Genomic DNA, 14672 nt, shown 5'->3' with positions numbered 1-14672 from the left:
TCAAATAATGTTTAATGGGTCGATTTGGGATGTAGTAACAACTTAATTTTCTTATTTTTCCTGTGCAAGTAGGGGGAAAAGGAGGCTTGCATGTCTATGACCATATCAATATTCCAGATTTATTTATTAATGTTTGTCTAATTTTGAATAAAGGAATGCACAAATTGCATTTTAAACAAGGATTTGTATTTTTGTTTCCCCCCGAAAAGGACTGTGGGCTAGAGTTTTTGTACCAACCAATTGTAGAGTCAAATTTCATGAACTTTCTAGGAAGGATTCATAGGAAGCCGATTGCTTAACATGAACGGTTTTAAATTTTTAATTTTTTTTAATAACAACCCTTGTGATCAAAGGATGTTGTTTAAAGAAGATACAATGATGGCAATTAATTGTAAATTACACAAGGATGTCCAAATTGATGGGTGTGCCACACCCACAGTTTTTTCTTCCTACTTTAGAGGGAAAAAAAGAAAAAAAAAATGAAAGGTTGTCCGCTTCTAATTTAACTCCACATGGTTATGTCGTTGATACCTTGATTTCACCAATTTCGAAAGACATAATGCTTTAACAACTCTCTCATTTCATTGTTTAGTGATTTTACTTATTACAAGCTCTTTAAGTAATCAGCTAGACTTGTCTCATAACTAAAATTTGGGTTTAATAAGAAATGGCTTCATCTCTTAGCTAGTAGCTACAACGCATCACGTTGAGTGGTTGACAAATAAACACACCCCTGAAACATTTGACTCTCGGTTAGATTTTTGACACTTGCACCATTAAATAATCTTTGATTTCATCTTTGGTACGAGTAAAGTAAATTACAAATATGCACAATCACTTATAATTTTATAAACCACCAATAACAAATTAAGTTTATTGTTACTGCTAATGACTAACGAATAATCTCGATTTGCTATGTTCATCTCAACTTTACAAAATTCTTTTTATGCAAGCACAATTAAAAAGCAAGCACTTAATTACGTTTGGAAAGAGAAAATGCATTGATATTCTTCAGTAGTCATATGGTAAAAGGAAAGTCTCTTCAATTAACATGTAAAAGCTGGATATGAAACACAGCCTAACAATTCATAGACCATTATGGAACAGTGTAATCAATACAAATTGTACAGCTGCAAATTCTATTGCTGGCCATGGTCAATCTTATAGCATCTTCTACTCAGTCGCTATACAATAAGCTCATCTTCAAGGTAGTTATACTCAAAAGTGAACTCGGTCTTGATCCTTTGACACCTGCAAACCAATATTGATTGATTACGATTACCATCAAATTAGTTTTGCAACCAAAACTATTAAGACAATTCTCACTGTCACTTCCTGTCTGTCCAATTATGGCAGTTAACAAGCATACAACTATAAATCATGCATGCAACCAACCAACAGAATTTAGACGCATTTAAAAACTGACTATATTATAAAATACCAAATCCAGCTTACCATCCATGTTGGAGATCATCATTGGCGATATGAAAGTCAAAGTACACATAAGTTCCCTGTTCGAATTCATCATTGGCAACTTTAGGCTCCTCATGCCGTTGGAACCATGTGTTGTATTTTCTGTGGTATCTCCAAGATTGTTTCTTTAGCTCTTTAGCGGCCAAATATTGTTGGTAAGTATTCTGGTGTATAACAGTTGATGTGAGAACACGCTAGTTAAATTATATCAAAGAAAAATGCATGGCATAAATAGGAATAACATCATAGAAAGGTAACAAGAAAAATCACCTGCTGGTAGTAAAATGCAAAGAACAGTGTATCGGTACCGTAGCTGTCCAGAGACAATCGTTCCCAGAAAGCAGGGTTACTCACAATGGGTGCCTGGACTTGAGGATAGCTAGGAGGTGTTACAGCAGGGTGTCTCTGTACAAGACAAACAAATTATAATTGTTCAACCCCACACATAATAGACAGAGTCCAAAGTCAAAAAATTCAATGAACTGAATAAACTATGCATCATACTGGAATGTAGCTCCTGGCGCGTTCTGAATCCTTTGGCTGTGGAAGTTTATAAAATGCAGATTCAAGCATCTGCATATTGTACATCTGATCATGCATGCCGCCGGAACTCACAGTTGCTCCACTCAGGCTATCACCAATGGCACCAAGATCAGAAACACTTCGCCGGCCAATAACACCGAGGCCACCGGAAGGCTGACTGGATTGTAAGGGTTGTCCAGGAGAAAGATCGGTGTCCCTGACAACTTGAGCAGGCTCTGTCAAAGAGGCAGATACTCCCGTCTGCAGTAAAGAAGTGTTTACGAGAAACTTTGATTATTCCACATTTAAGACAATATTTACATGAAACTGTCAATATTTACATGAAACTGTCGTCTAATCAATACACCAGAATTGTGTCCAAAACAAACAGCTATAATAATATGTTAAACAGCTTATAATCCAGTGCAAATAGATGCATCCTAAACGGGTGCTCCGAAATATTTAACAAACAAATCTGGCATATTTCATCATCAGGCAATTACAGTCAGCATAATAACAAAGTTCTAGGAAAAATAAATAGCATCTTATGACAATTGTATGTTACATTTTTGAATTAGACAGCAGATTCTAAAAATGTGGCTAAGGTTAAGGTGGCAATTGGTTCACGATCTGAAAAGTCCAAAAATTTGAGTTGTAATTCTGATAGTTGAAAACGCACAGAATATAATAATTTTAAAGCTTTTTCCGGAATTGAAAAATCCATGTCAGAAACAAGGAATTATATCTGAAAACTAAACCAAACAAGCCCTAAATTTTACAAATGGACCGAAAAATACGATCAGCTAGGCAGCACAAAACACGAAATTCAATCAATGCTCATGCCGGTTGCGATAAATATCGTTAAGTAAAGACAGAACAGTATACAACGAATAAGAGTCAATGAACATACAGAAGAATCAATTGCATACGGAGCTTTCAGATCGTCCTCATGAATAAGATTCTTGCCGAGCCCAGGACTAGAAGCAGATTCTGGAGTTGACTCCTCAGGTAAATTCTGCGGTTGCTGTGGCTCCTCTACTTTCAAATGGCTAACATCTGCATCATACACAAACAAGCAAACACAATTAAGTTTCTAAAGTAATATCAGTTCAAGCAAGCTATCTATCACGCTTCTCATACTTTTATAAATCTTTCACGTTCCCTGGTTCACGCCAAATTCACTCAAATTTAACAATGGATAACTTCCTAACACTTTAGAATTTTTCTCAAAAGATAAACTTTGTACCTCGGTAGTAATATTTGTGTCAACTTGAGCCTTACCTTGTTATTAAGGATAAAGAAGACAAGGTGGGTGCAGAAAAGTAGTGGATATAATTGAAAATACAAATAAAGAGGGGATGTTATGACAACAGCATAACTCAGTTAAACAGATGTACAGGTGTCTCCAAGATTCCAAGATCCAATAAGCAGTGTATCCAGAAAGAAAGGACATAGTCTATTTGTAGTTTTAAGCAAAGACTGGAGGAAGAATATAGAAGATGATGAAAAGCCAGAAAGAAAATACCAGCATCTTTCTGGCCACCTGACATCAACGTCTGCTGACTAGATTGTTGGTGGATAGGATTTGGCTGCTGTTGCAAGCTGGCAGATGTAACAGAATTCATACCTGGTGCCTGAACCCCAAGTCCTAGACCAGCTTGTGCAGAGATGGATGAGCCTTGAGAATTAAACTGTACAAATACAATATCGCATGGAAAACAAGGGAAAAAAAAAAGAAAAAAAAGTACTTGTATATCATTGCTAAACAAATTATAAAATTTATAAAATCAGAGGAAAGTGTATATGGAAGGACCGTCTCAAAAACAGCACAAATAAATTACATACCCCTACGTACAACACCAACATAAAAATTACAGTTTCTCAGCTTTCTTATACTGTTTAAAGTAACCCTACATCATTTAGTACCACACAATTATTTTAATCATAACACATCTGATATAATAGAATTAGCTTGTGGATATCTTAATGTAAACAGATTAAGCACCAGCAGATTAAAAAAAAAAAATGCATATACAACAATTAGCAATCATTGTACTGGTCAACAAAGCGCTGTGACACCAATGAACAAGTAATGCAGGGGATGAAGCAGAACTATTGTAAGCATAGAGAGTCATAACCCAATGAAGAAGTTAAATTTATCATTATCTTTTATCCATACATCTCAATTTACCTCATGCAACCGTAAAAATAAATAAATAAATAAATGTGTTGTAAACTTTGAGATACACTTCTTTCTGACTAAGAGTTCAGTTTATTTCTATGAGCAGAGATATTTACTCTAACTTCATTGCTGATCCAGAATATTTACGATAAACAAAGTGACTAGACCTGTGTCAGCATTTACAGAATATGCATATACCAACAGAATAATCGATCCAAATCAAGGACTTTTAGAAATTTCCTCTCAGGGTTCTTCCTAACAAGAGTGGTATAGGAGCAAAAAGTAAGGGAGATGTACTAAAAAATCATAACATCATAAAAAATTAGTTTCAAATTTGTGTATGCTTGTAGAATAACAGGTACAGATCAAGGTTATTCGAGAGTATAATAGTCTAAAGCACCTATACTGCCAAACGCAACATGCAACAACAGTTGCATGTCGAAGATAGTGATGTTGGAGCCATTGCCATTAACACAATGAGATCCATTCCAGCTTCACAACAACTCACAATAAGAAATAACATGCACGATATGGACTAACTACTTATAAAGGTATGGTTCAAAATCCCAAATTAATGTCACAAAATTCACTATCTAAAAATGCTACTGGCAATCAATTTTTCATTAGACTGACTGTATCAAAGCAAGCAGGGCAAACAACTAAAAATCTCTAGCACAAAAGCGCACCTGCTGCAAAAGTGGGTTCTGTTGGGAAGAAAATTGCTTATTTCCTCCAAGAGGCATGCCAAGAAGATTGCTGTGACCTTGTTGCTGCACTTGTTGGAGTCGTTGCAAAAACTTCTCCCTCTGATCAGGCGCAATTTCAGTTCTTCCACGAAACTGCCCCTGAAAAAAACATAAATTTAACTTCCAACAATAAAATAGTGCCTCTTGATAGACGCACAGTTTCAAACTGAGTTATACTTTTTGCTAAGTCTTATTTTCCCTCCTTTTGGGATATATAGGACAGATTGTCCTTATTTTTGTGGACAATTTACACAGCATTTCTGTAAATCTTGTTTGACTTTGATAGAAGTTCTCTTGCTTCTTTGAAATAATAATAACAATAATGAAAATAATTTATGTATTTTCATGTATTATCAGTAATACAATAAGAGCATACAGAAAATGATGAACTATTTACAGAAAACCTATTAATCTATTCAAGCATGCACAGCACACATATGCTACAAATTATACAACCAACACACATTAACTGATCACATTTCCAAAATTTGACAGCTAGTGTTTGGGTGACGCAATCTAACTTCCAAATAGAACTCTAAATCATCTTCAACTAACTCTTGTGTTAAGATCCTGAAACAGTTCATTGAAAAAAAGAAAAAGTAACACATGGTTCAAATTTTACAACCAGCAGACACATTAACTGGTGACATTTCTAAAATTTGATAGGATGTGTATGCAACATTCAAATAGGCACACATCTATCATCCAATTTGGATTCTAACTCATGGTCAATTCCTCTATTATTTTGCGTACGTGTGAACAACCGGATGCTGTTTAATGAACAAAAGTAACAATAATGTTCATCAAGAAAGTTTTAACTAAGAACATTTATAGGTTCATGACCCTGCTATTCTACCAAATTCCAGATTATCATCATCCAATTGTAAGGGCTAGAAGACTTCTTTTTTTCTTTTTTTAAAAAAGAAATGAAACTTGAAATATATTAGAAATCAATATGGGGACTACAAAAATTGAGCAAGATGTTCACAAAAACCAGGACCAGTGGAAAGAAACTTTTAAAATCTATAAAAAAGATCTCCATGCCAAAGGCGCAACTCATCTAATCTGTAAACCAAAATGGATGGCGATATGTGAACTTCAAATATCTTAATTCAATCCCCAGCATTTCAGCTATCCATTTTTCAAATTTAAAATATTCTTTCAAGGCAGAGGAATACCCAATAGAATCCGCAATACTAAACACTAGAAGATCTTAGCAGCCTGCTAACTCACTGTTATGCAAACTTGATCATATAAAGGTATTACTTCACTTCTTTCTACAAGATCTTAGTAGCGTGCTAACTGATTGTTACATAGACTTCACTTTAATTCTTTTTACAAAACCTTAGAAGCCTAGTAACTCAATTTTCCACAGATTCAAACTTCTACAAGTACCACTTGTTTCTACTAATTGTATTCCCAATTAATCCTACGTTAAGGTCAGCTGAAGCAATAGTATTATGAACTCAGAAATATTCAAGAGTTACAAGGATTCCAGAAAAAGTTGAAAGAACATCTTCTACTATAGAGCACAGATGCAGATGCACGTACATGTAATAGCAAACACAGAACTGCATATTAAAGAACAAAATAAGACAGTAAAAAGTGACAAACCGGTTCATTCTGGTTTTGGAACGAATTTCCAGTTCTCCACTGCATGCCCATAGAAGGGGTAAAAACCCTGCCAGCCATAGCCACAGTCTCTCCAGCATTATTAGAATCAATTGATCCGGTTCCATCATTACCTTTGGCAGCCTGAGACAAGATCATTCGGTTACTAAGTGGGGAAACCAGAGACTGTACCATGCCACTACTCCCAAGTCTCTCATCAGCTCCCAAAATATTTCTCTTTGCCACATCTGAGGCTAAAGGAACTGCACCAATGTTACCATTGCTTGGAACTGCAGTGGCAGAACTAAGAGGGATGCTAGATGATGGTTGGCTGGAGAGACCACCTCTACCCATGACCCTTACATCTGTGAGAGATGGAGATGATCTACGACCAGGGAAGTTTCCAACATCTTCCTCCTTTGTAGAACTTGTCAGATTTACAGGAGGTGAGGAACTAATGGGACCTGTATTATCAAAGACACCTCTTACAGAACTTGAACCTGGAAGGACTGGTGAAGTGTTTGATGCATTGGACAAAGTCTGTGCTGGAACATTGATCGAAAGAGGAGTTGCCGGACCAACAGCTGGTGTTGATGCAGTAGAACCAACTCCACTGCTTTTTGCTGGGGGAGTTCTAGCAGCTACATCTGAATTGCTATCCTGGGAAGCTGTATCTTCGCCTTGCTCCTGGACAGAGGTAACTTGCTGATGCGTGGAAATGACGGTAGCCTAGAAAGGAAACCAGATACCATGTTACACATGACAGCGACATGAAAGGGAAAAAAACAATTTAATGAAGCATAAAAACATAAGTTAAACAAGTTGCAGTATAAATTAGAACTGAAACAATCCATCTGTCGAAGTCCAAGTTTAAAAGAAGAGGAAAAGATTCAACTCCAACCCCACCCCCAGAACCCCAAAAATAAAAATAAAAAGCGTTTCAATCAAATGAAAACTTCCAGAACCAATAATAATCAATAAAACAGCCATGCTGCCTTAAAATGTAATGTAACAAGTCAAAAACCAAATAACAGCAAGGAAATAATAAACAGAATGATCCTCACACAAGCCACTCCCCACAGATAAAAAGTCAGATAATACAAAATTAAGAAAAGGGTCTCTTTAATTTGGAGGCATTTAAAACACTAACCATGTTAGTCTGGTTTCATCAAACCTCTTAACTCAATAAGCCGTCCTTAGCATGATTTTTTTGGGGGGAAAATAAACAAGGGACAATGGACCAAAAGTTCCACAGGCAGCAGTCACTTAGGAATCAAGAATCCTTAAATTGGTAACAAATCAAATAAAATAGAGATGGACTGTGGCCTCATGCTCTATCGCCTTTTCAATTTCTTTGACAGATCCAAAGTTCAAAACACAAATCACCATAATAATGCTAATCCAAATAACATTAAAAGCAAACAAACTAAAATGAAAAACTACAGGCATTTGAGATGCTGATGCTGCCAACGAAGCCTTCAAGCTAAGAGCCGGTGCACCCTGCCAACAAGTTAAATTTTATTTACTACAAATTTTCATATAAATTAAAATGGAAGAATGACGACTTAATTTGCTAAATATCATGGGAGATGAACACAATAGAATCCCAAAGCTCAGAAAATCAAGTCAGTCACTGCTAGCTACCCGAGAATTTTTTTCACCCCCTTTACATGTAGGAAGCATAGAAAGGAAGTGAGCCACAATTGCAGAGGCAAAAGTATATTATAGCTGGATGATATGCATGAATATTCAAAGCCCTAAGTAAACAAAATCACAGACAAATTAGTGAATTGATCCTAGTTTTACAAATTGAGACCATTTTATAATTGTTGTTGAATGGTTGGGCTAATTAGAAATAAGTTGCTCTTTCGCTCCATCTCAACTCTTATTTTATCACAGCAAGCCTAATGATGAACCTAAAAGCCAATACTGCACTAAAGTAGCCCAATGCGTTTTATATATGCCAAGACCTATCAGTTAATTCATCAAGCAACAAGGCACTGTTTACAAAAAAAGACAATACCCAGAACAATCAGTAATATAAAAGATGAAGCATCAATGATATGATAGAAATATTTATCAGAATATTTCATTAAAGGGTAGTAAATGAAGCACGATAATGCACAGACAGATAGCAAGAACCCAGAAAGAGCAAAACATTTTCCACAAGGAAATTGATAATCGAGTATAAACTTTCTTCAAACCAATTTTTGCAAGGTAAGTGGTAAACTTTTATTGGACATGTCATCTCTTCTGAGTCGCTGAATTGGGGCAAAAAAGAAAGAATCATAGAATTGACATAGATTGCGCAAAATATCAGTGACAGGCCACATCCAACAAGAAGTGCAAACACTGACAGGGTTTCCAAACTTTTACCACATACCTATGGCAATGAGGAGTAACATTCTTAAAATTCCAAAACCAACAATTATTTTTAAACCTGGTCCATTACTACATTATTTAAAGGGGATTTTTAGGGCTTTAGAGTGTATTCTGCTCATTTTTGTATAGGGTCAGGCAGTCTCTTGTGGCTTGAATCAGGCTTTTGGGAATTGATACTGTTTTGCATAGCTTTGATTGATTTTGGATGGATACCTGGTCCACTAATAAAGTGTATTTTGTCCATTTTTTATTAATACAAATACTCATAGTTTCTTATTAAAAAAAAAAGGCTATTTTTCAACCTTTGACATGATACAAGAACTAGAAAGTACACATGAAATGGCAGAAAGACTTCACCTTGACAAGACCAGGAGGACCAATTGTAACCAAATCTTCAAGAGATTCCACCTTGTCCAGGGGTAATAAGTGGTAAAGCTCATCAACATCACTAAATTCTTCAAAATCATCCTACAAGAAAGAATATAGAAAGTACAAAGCTTCTATAAGTGACCCAGAAGTTAGCACGTAAATAGCCTCTCATTCAAATAAAAGAAACAATGAAAAGATAAATGAGATGGTAGGCAGATTCTTGCCAATATTTTTCTTTTCAGAAGAAACTAAAAAATTTATTAATTTTGAAGATTCATTACAGAGATCCTCCTCAATGTTGCAACTCCTCAATATTGCAACTAAAACATGCAGCTGCAAAAAGGATGTGATAAAATTTTGAGTGATAAAAACCTGATTACGTTCCACATAATCTTCCAATAAGTCTTTGACATCATTGACTTGCTCAGGACTCAATTCATCATTGTCTAGTAGCCTCAAGATCAACTCCAACTTCATAATGTGAGCCTTGTGCCGAGTAATCGAAGTCTCTAAATGCGTCTGAAGAACAAAAGTGGGACATTGTCAACAAATTAGTGAACAGAAATTATGTCATTTTAAAGGATATGATTTTCCATTTTGTCTGACCAATCTCGGTGGCCTTGTCTTTCCTTTCTTCACAGTTAGCCCTTCCAGCTCTGCTTCAAAACTATCAATCTGGGATTCCAACTCTGAAACCTACTCAAGAACAGAACTTGTTATATAGCTAACTACAATAGAGCAATTTAAATACTAAGAAGTAATGAGATTTCAATTTTTTTTCTTGCAAAAAAGAAAAAGAAAAATAAGGCACAGTTAATTCAATCAAATAAAACGTCGTTACAATATCAAATAGCAACAAACGCATTATACAATGATTTAATAGCCTTGACATTGGAAACAAAGTAAAAAGCAAAAAGAGAGAGCACATAGAAACAGAATGACAATAACACCCTAAGTGCCACTCGCTAAATATCTTGATCATCAGCCTACTTGATAACTTTCTCACTTTATGCCAAATGATAATGCACTTAGTATAAAAGGATAATAATGAAAAGAAAAAACAAAATCAGCTGCAACCCAAATGCACAACATAGGAGAAGCATAAATAAGTTTCCAATAAAAGCTAAATCAGGCACAAGCCAAACGATTAGTACTACTAAAAAACAAATTTCTGCATATGCAACTGCACTACGTTAAACCCATTGTTTAGCACAGAAACAAGAGACATAAAAGTGAAGCAAAAGGGCTGGTTCCATACCAAGTTGTTCAGCCAATCCCTCGTCTCTGATTTGGCCTTCTCCTTTGGATCCTTCATAAATTAAAAAAGGATTTTACAACAAAAAACTGGTGTAATAAGTAATTTGATTACAAAAGCATTCTAAAATGATTACTGAAATTACAAAGCATACTCTTAGAAAAAATAATTATCAATTTAACAGCAAGGTATAGCAATGTACAAGGTGTGCAAGATGACAATAGAGGATAACAAGGAAAACAGCAAAATGGTAAGTGCAAATTCCATGAAAAGCTGTCAGAATGCTCTCTAGGGCAGTACAGCAAGGATTTTCTTCTAGTAGAGACAGCCATTAGAAGCCAGCTTCACTGCAGTATGATAAGCATGGAAGAAAAACCTTTTTTAAACCAGACCTTCACTCTCTTCCTCTAAAATTTCAGACAGAGCAAAAATCTCATAACAGAAAAAAGAAAAAAGAATCTTTAATTTTGGATGAGTTGTACAAAACACCATGAATCTGCCCAAGGCTGACCGGTTAAATTTCTTAAAAAAGAAGCAGAGAGAGAGAACATAGCGTGCAAAACTTACAGTTTTGGGTTGTTGTCCCAATCCTTCTTTAGAAAATGCTTTTGTCTTAGTCTCCTTTTCACATATCTTAAATCTTTCCATTTCACGCTCAATAAGCTTCCGAGCATCCACCAGAGCCTGCTCATAAGAGGCACTGACCTATGTCAACATATACCAAAAGAAAAAGATTAACTGCCGACCCCAACTCCATAAAATAGCTAATATGCTAAATCAATACAACTATTAAAGAAATTGAAAAATCTATAGCAGACATCGGATACCAGATGTGACACAAACATTTATTCTCTTTAGTCGATCTTAAAATGAATCATGCCAAGGTACAAAATAAATAGGGAAAAAAATGAAAACACTAAAAATCCTTGGCATCATAAAGCCTATGTAGATGGATGCACCATTCACTCTTCGAGTGTGTATATGTTGTTTATAGAAACATAATATTAAAGCACAGGTCAAACTACCCAGTTCACTCAACTATTAACCTCATAAAGCTATGCAACAAGGAGTTGCACACAACACAATGATAAATTATTAAAGCCTTAGACCAATACATGAAAGCAAATATATTGATTTCAACAATGTAAAATTAAGTCATCAACAACTGTGGTAGAATCATAAGACATATATTTAATAGCTTTCCCTTACTAAAATACTTTCATGACCAATCCTGTTGTCTATTTCCCTAGAAGCATAAATCAACTGTCGTACAAAGACATGTGAGGCAAAACTGTATAAGTAACACATGATGTTTTCCTTAGTTTTGAGGAATGTTTCAAGTTTGATGTACCAAAAACACATCTAAGCTACACAATTTTATAGTTAAAATACTAGTCAAAGACAAAAACAAAAAATGGCAGCACAGCTAAAGTTCAAAAGTACTAGATTAATTAAAATAATGCGGTTACGGTACTTGAGCATGCATGAGCAGAATTTAACCAAGCCAAAACAATTAAAATTAATAATTCCCAGACAATAGCACATCTCTTGATCTCAAAACTATGCAGTCACGCAAATGGAAGATGGAGGAAAGCATGATGAAAAAGACTGAGACTGGAGGAAAGCATGATGAAAAAGACTGAGACTAACCTTCTTGTCCTTGATCTCACTTGACTGAATCCATGTCTTGATCTGGTCTCGGTACCTCTGCAGCTTCTTGATTTCCTTCTTCAAGTCAGCCTCAAACTTCTCCTTCTGGTTCGCATTGTCTGTATCATAAACCTAAAACCAAAAAAACCAAATCATGCGCAGAAACAAATTGACAGAAATAAAAATTAAGAGCAACGCATTGCCAATATCCTATAAATGCCAAAAAGAGAACATTGAAAGAAAAATAAAAAGAATAAACTTAATTCAAAGTTTAAATGACAAAAACTAAGTCAAATTCAACAAGAGAATTTTAGAAAATTCAAAGATGCAAAACAACACCATTTATAATTTCCCCAAAAAGACAATTAATAGGACAAGGCAAAGAAAAGTAAGGAATCCAATTCAACTAGCCTAAAATTCTCAGATTGTGCAGACAAGTTAACAAAAGCTTGTACATATTCCAAATCATTTATGAATGTGCAAGCAGTAAAGAAAAGAGAGAAACAAGTAACTAGAGTCAAATCAATCACTTTACACATGCACACACAATTTCTTTTATTCATAACTTTTTACACATCAATAAGCAATGCAATACGTATACATTGTTGAAAAATGAAACATAAAAGCCGCTCAAAATTGATTTAGCAATATGCAAGGACAATTGTTTAAATTTTCGATAAATTTTACAGCCTTTATTCATGCTTGCTATTGATATGGATAAGTGTGCGTATAATAAGCGTACAAATACCTTGTTCCAGATGCTATCGAAGACGTCGACGCCTTCTTGCACTTTCTTCAACACTCGATCGATCTCGCCTTGAAGCTTTCGACTGGCGCCCATTTCAATGGAATCGTATAAAAGTGAAGAACCGAATTTCGGAAGGGAATTCCCAGCATTCAAAAATGCAAACGGCGCTTAGGGTTTTGAATAAATGATGCAGTTTTGATTTTGAGTCGTTGAGTCAGTAGTCAGTCCTCCTAGGGTTCGGTTTCTGATTGATGGATTGAGTGGGGAAGGCTTGAAGAGGAAGACGTGGCGCTGGAGGATTACAGCAGAGTTCGTTTGTTTGTGTTCGTTAAGGCCCGAGGTGTCAAGATCTGTACGCGTTCATGGCCCAACGAAAAATTATTGAAGGGAAAATTTTGGATACCTCCCCGAGGTTTGTACCTGCTACACTTAGAGAGAATGTTGAGATATATTGACACATAGCACCCCTAAGGTATATAAGCATTAGAGTGTCGTTTGATAGTTAAGGATATAAATGTAATTGCAATAATTTAAATTTTTTTAACTATAAAGAATTTGTTGACTGTTTCAATAAGTCACTGTGCATCCAAAATGTCCAGTGACTAAGTGAGAAAAATCATTGTGCATTTTGGATGATGCACAATGATGCAAAACATGGAACCGTGTGAAAACTGGGGGGTAGCGACCCATCTCCACTTCTTCTCATCGGCTTCACTTGAAAACACATAATATCCACTTGATTCAGCTCAAATAAGCTTGTGATATAGTAAGAAATAACCTCTCTAAGATCAAGCATGTTAAGAAGTAAATTCTGTCGACGGCCGACGTTTGAGCAATCGGTCATTGAAGAGCATACGAGGTGTGTATTTCCATCGAAACTTGAAGCTTAATTTTGGTTTAATTTTTGTCTTGCATTTTGTTCAATAGGTGCTGGGTTTTGCTCTAATTAATTGATAAGAATGTGTAATGTTCTAAAAATTTGCAATAGTTATCAAAATAAGTTAAAAATCACTAAATTTTTTTAGGTAAAATACATAATAGAGTTGATTTTTTAGGAGATAGGAAAGTGTGGATCTGAGTGCCTGCTAAATTTGACTTGCTTTGCTCATCATATTAAAAAAAAAACAAACTTGTTGCTGGAAATGCAAAGTTGTTACTACCGAGAATGGTTAGTGAATTTTTTTTTGTAGGTAATAGTTTATAGTTCATGCTAATAAAATGATGAATGGCTACTGTTTTTATAAGTTGCACTTAAGATATTTGTCAAAAATTAGTTGCAGAGGTTACAAGGAACTTGTTTCTCAATAATGTCATAGCTCATGCATTTTCTAATTTTTTTTGTGAAGTTATTTTTAAAATTGTTGATGGAGTAAATGAATTATTTTTAAGATTGTTGATGGAGTAAATGGCATTGACTACGGCTAATTACTTTTGTCATTGTTTATGTAGCTCGATATACTTTGACATTGAGGCAGTGATAGATGGTGAAGTTTTTGCAGTTGGTCTTGCTATTTCATAGCAATATAGCCTGCACAAAATGTGAGATGATATTAGGGATATTTGTTGGGGTCACCCTATTAGGGATGGGAATGAGATAAGAGTTCAAGTGATGTTTCCATGGCAGACTGAGCAGCAAGCATTACTAACTGACAAAGACTTGCTAGAGGCATTTGAACAGCTCCATAGTTAAGGGGCATAGTTGGGTAAGATTTGTGGTCAAGCCTGATGAAGACT

General features: G+C 35.3%; 1 protein-coding gene across 3 annotated transcripts; it reads right to left on the bottom strand.

Moving 5' to 3' along the window:
* Positions 1-977: 977 nt before the first annotated feature.
* On the bottom strand, positions 978-13265 carry LOC102613279 (general negative regulator of transcription subunit 3). Of its 3 annotated transcripts, none has more exons than XM_006479021.4 (16): positions 12939-13265; positions 12191-12322; positions 11108-11245; positions 10544-10594; positions 9892-9981; positions 9658-9804; positions 9274-9384; positions 7978-8034; positions 6538-7263; positions 4864-5022; positions 3521-3686; positions 2906-3051; positions 1978-2256; positions 1744-1878; positions 1456-1637; positions 978-1251 (listed from the first exon to the last, which is right to left on the bottom strand). In XM_006479021.4, exons 1-16 carry the CDS (start codon positions 13029-13031, stop codon positions 1185-1187), a joined length of 2679 nt encoding a protein of 892 aa, XP_006479084.2. In that variant the 5' UTR covers positions 13032-13265; the 3' UTR covers positions 978-1184. The 3 variants fall into 3 exon arrangements, with proteins under 3 accessions (XP_006479084.2, XP_006479085.2, XP_006479086.2); XM_006479022.4 differs by having other exon boundaries at positions 11108-11224; XM_006479023.4 differs by lacking the exon at positions 7978-8034.
* Between the last annotated feature and the right edge of the window lie 1407 nt (positions 13266-14672).

Source organism: Citrus sinensis, chromosome 3 (assembly GCF_022201045.2).
Source record: "Citrus sinensis cultivar Valencia sweet orange chromosome 3, DVS_A1.0, whole genome shotgun sequence".
Classification (NCBI taxonomy): domain Eukaryota; kingdom Viridiplantae; phylum Streptophyta; class Magnoliopsida; order Sapindales; family Rutaceae; genus Citrus; species Citrus sinensis.
The sequence above is the reverse complement of the archived record's forward strand: the minus strand, read 5'-3'. Positions and strand labels throughout refer to the sequence as shown.

What these genes read in the sequence shown, in the direction of transcription:
- LOC102613279 (XM_006479021.4), bottom strand. Translation starts at nt 13,031, where the DNA reads ATGGGCGCCAGTCGAAAGCTTCAAGGCGAGATCGATCGAGTGTTGAAG. An exon ending in TGGGACAACAACCCAAAACT is followed by an intron (nt 10,595 to 11,107) that starts GTAAGTTTTGCA and finishes TAATTTATGAAG; the next exon opens with GATCCAAAGGAGAAGGCCAA. An exon ending in GTCCTCCTGGTCTTGTCAAG is followed by an intron (nt 8,035 to 9,273) that starts GTGAAGTCTTTC and finishes ACTTGTTGGCAG; the next exon opens with GGTGCACCGGCTCTTAGCTT.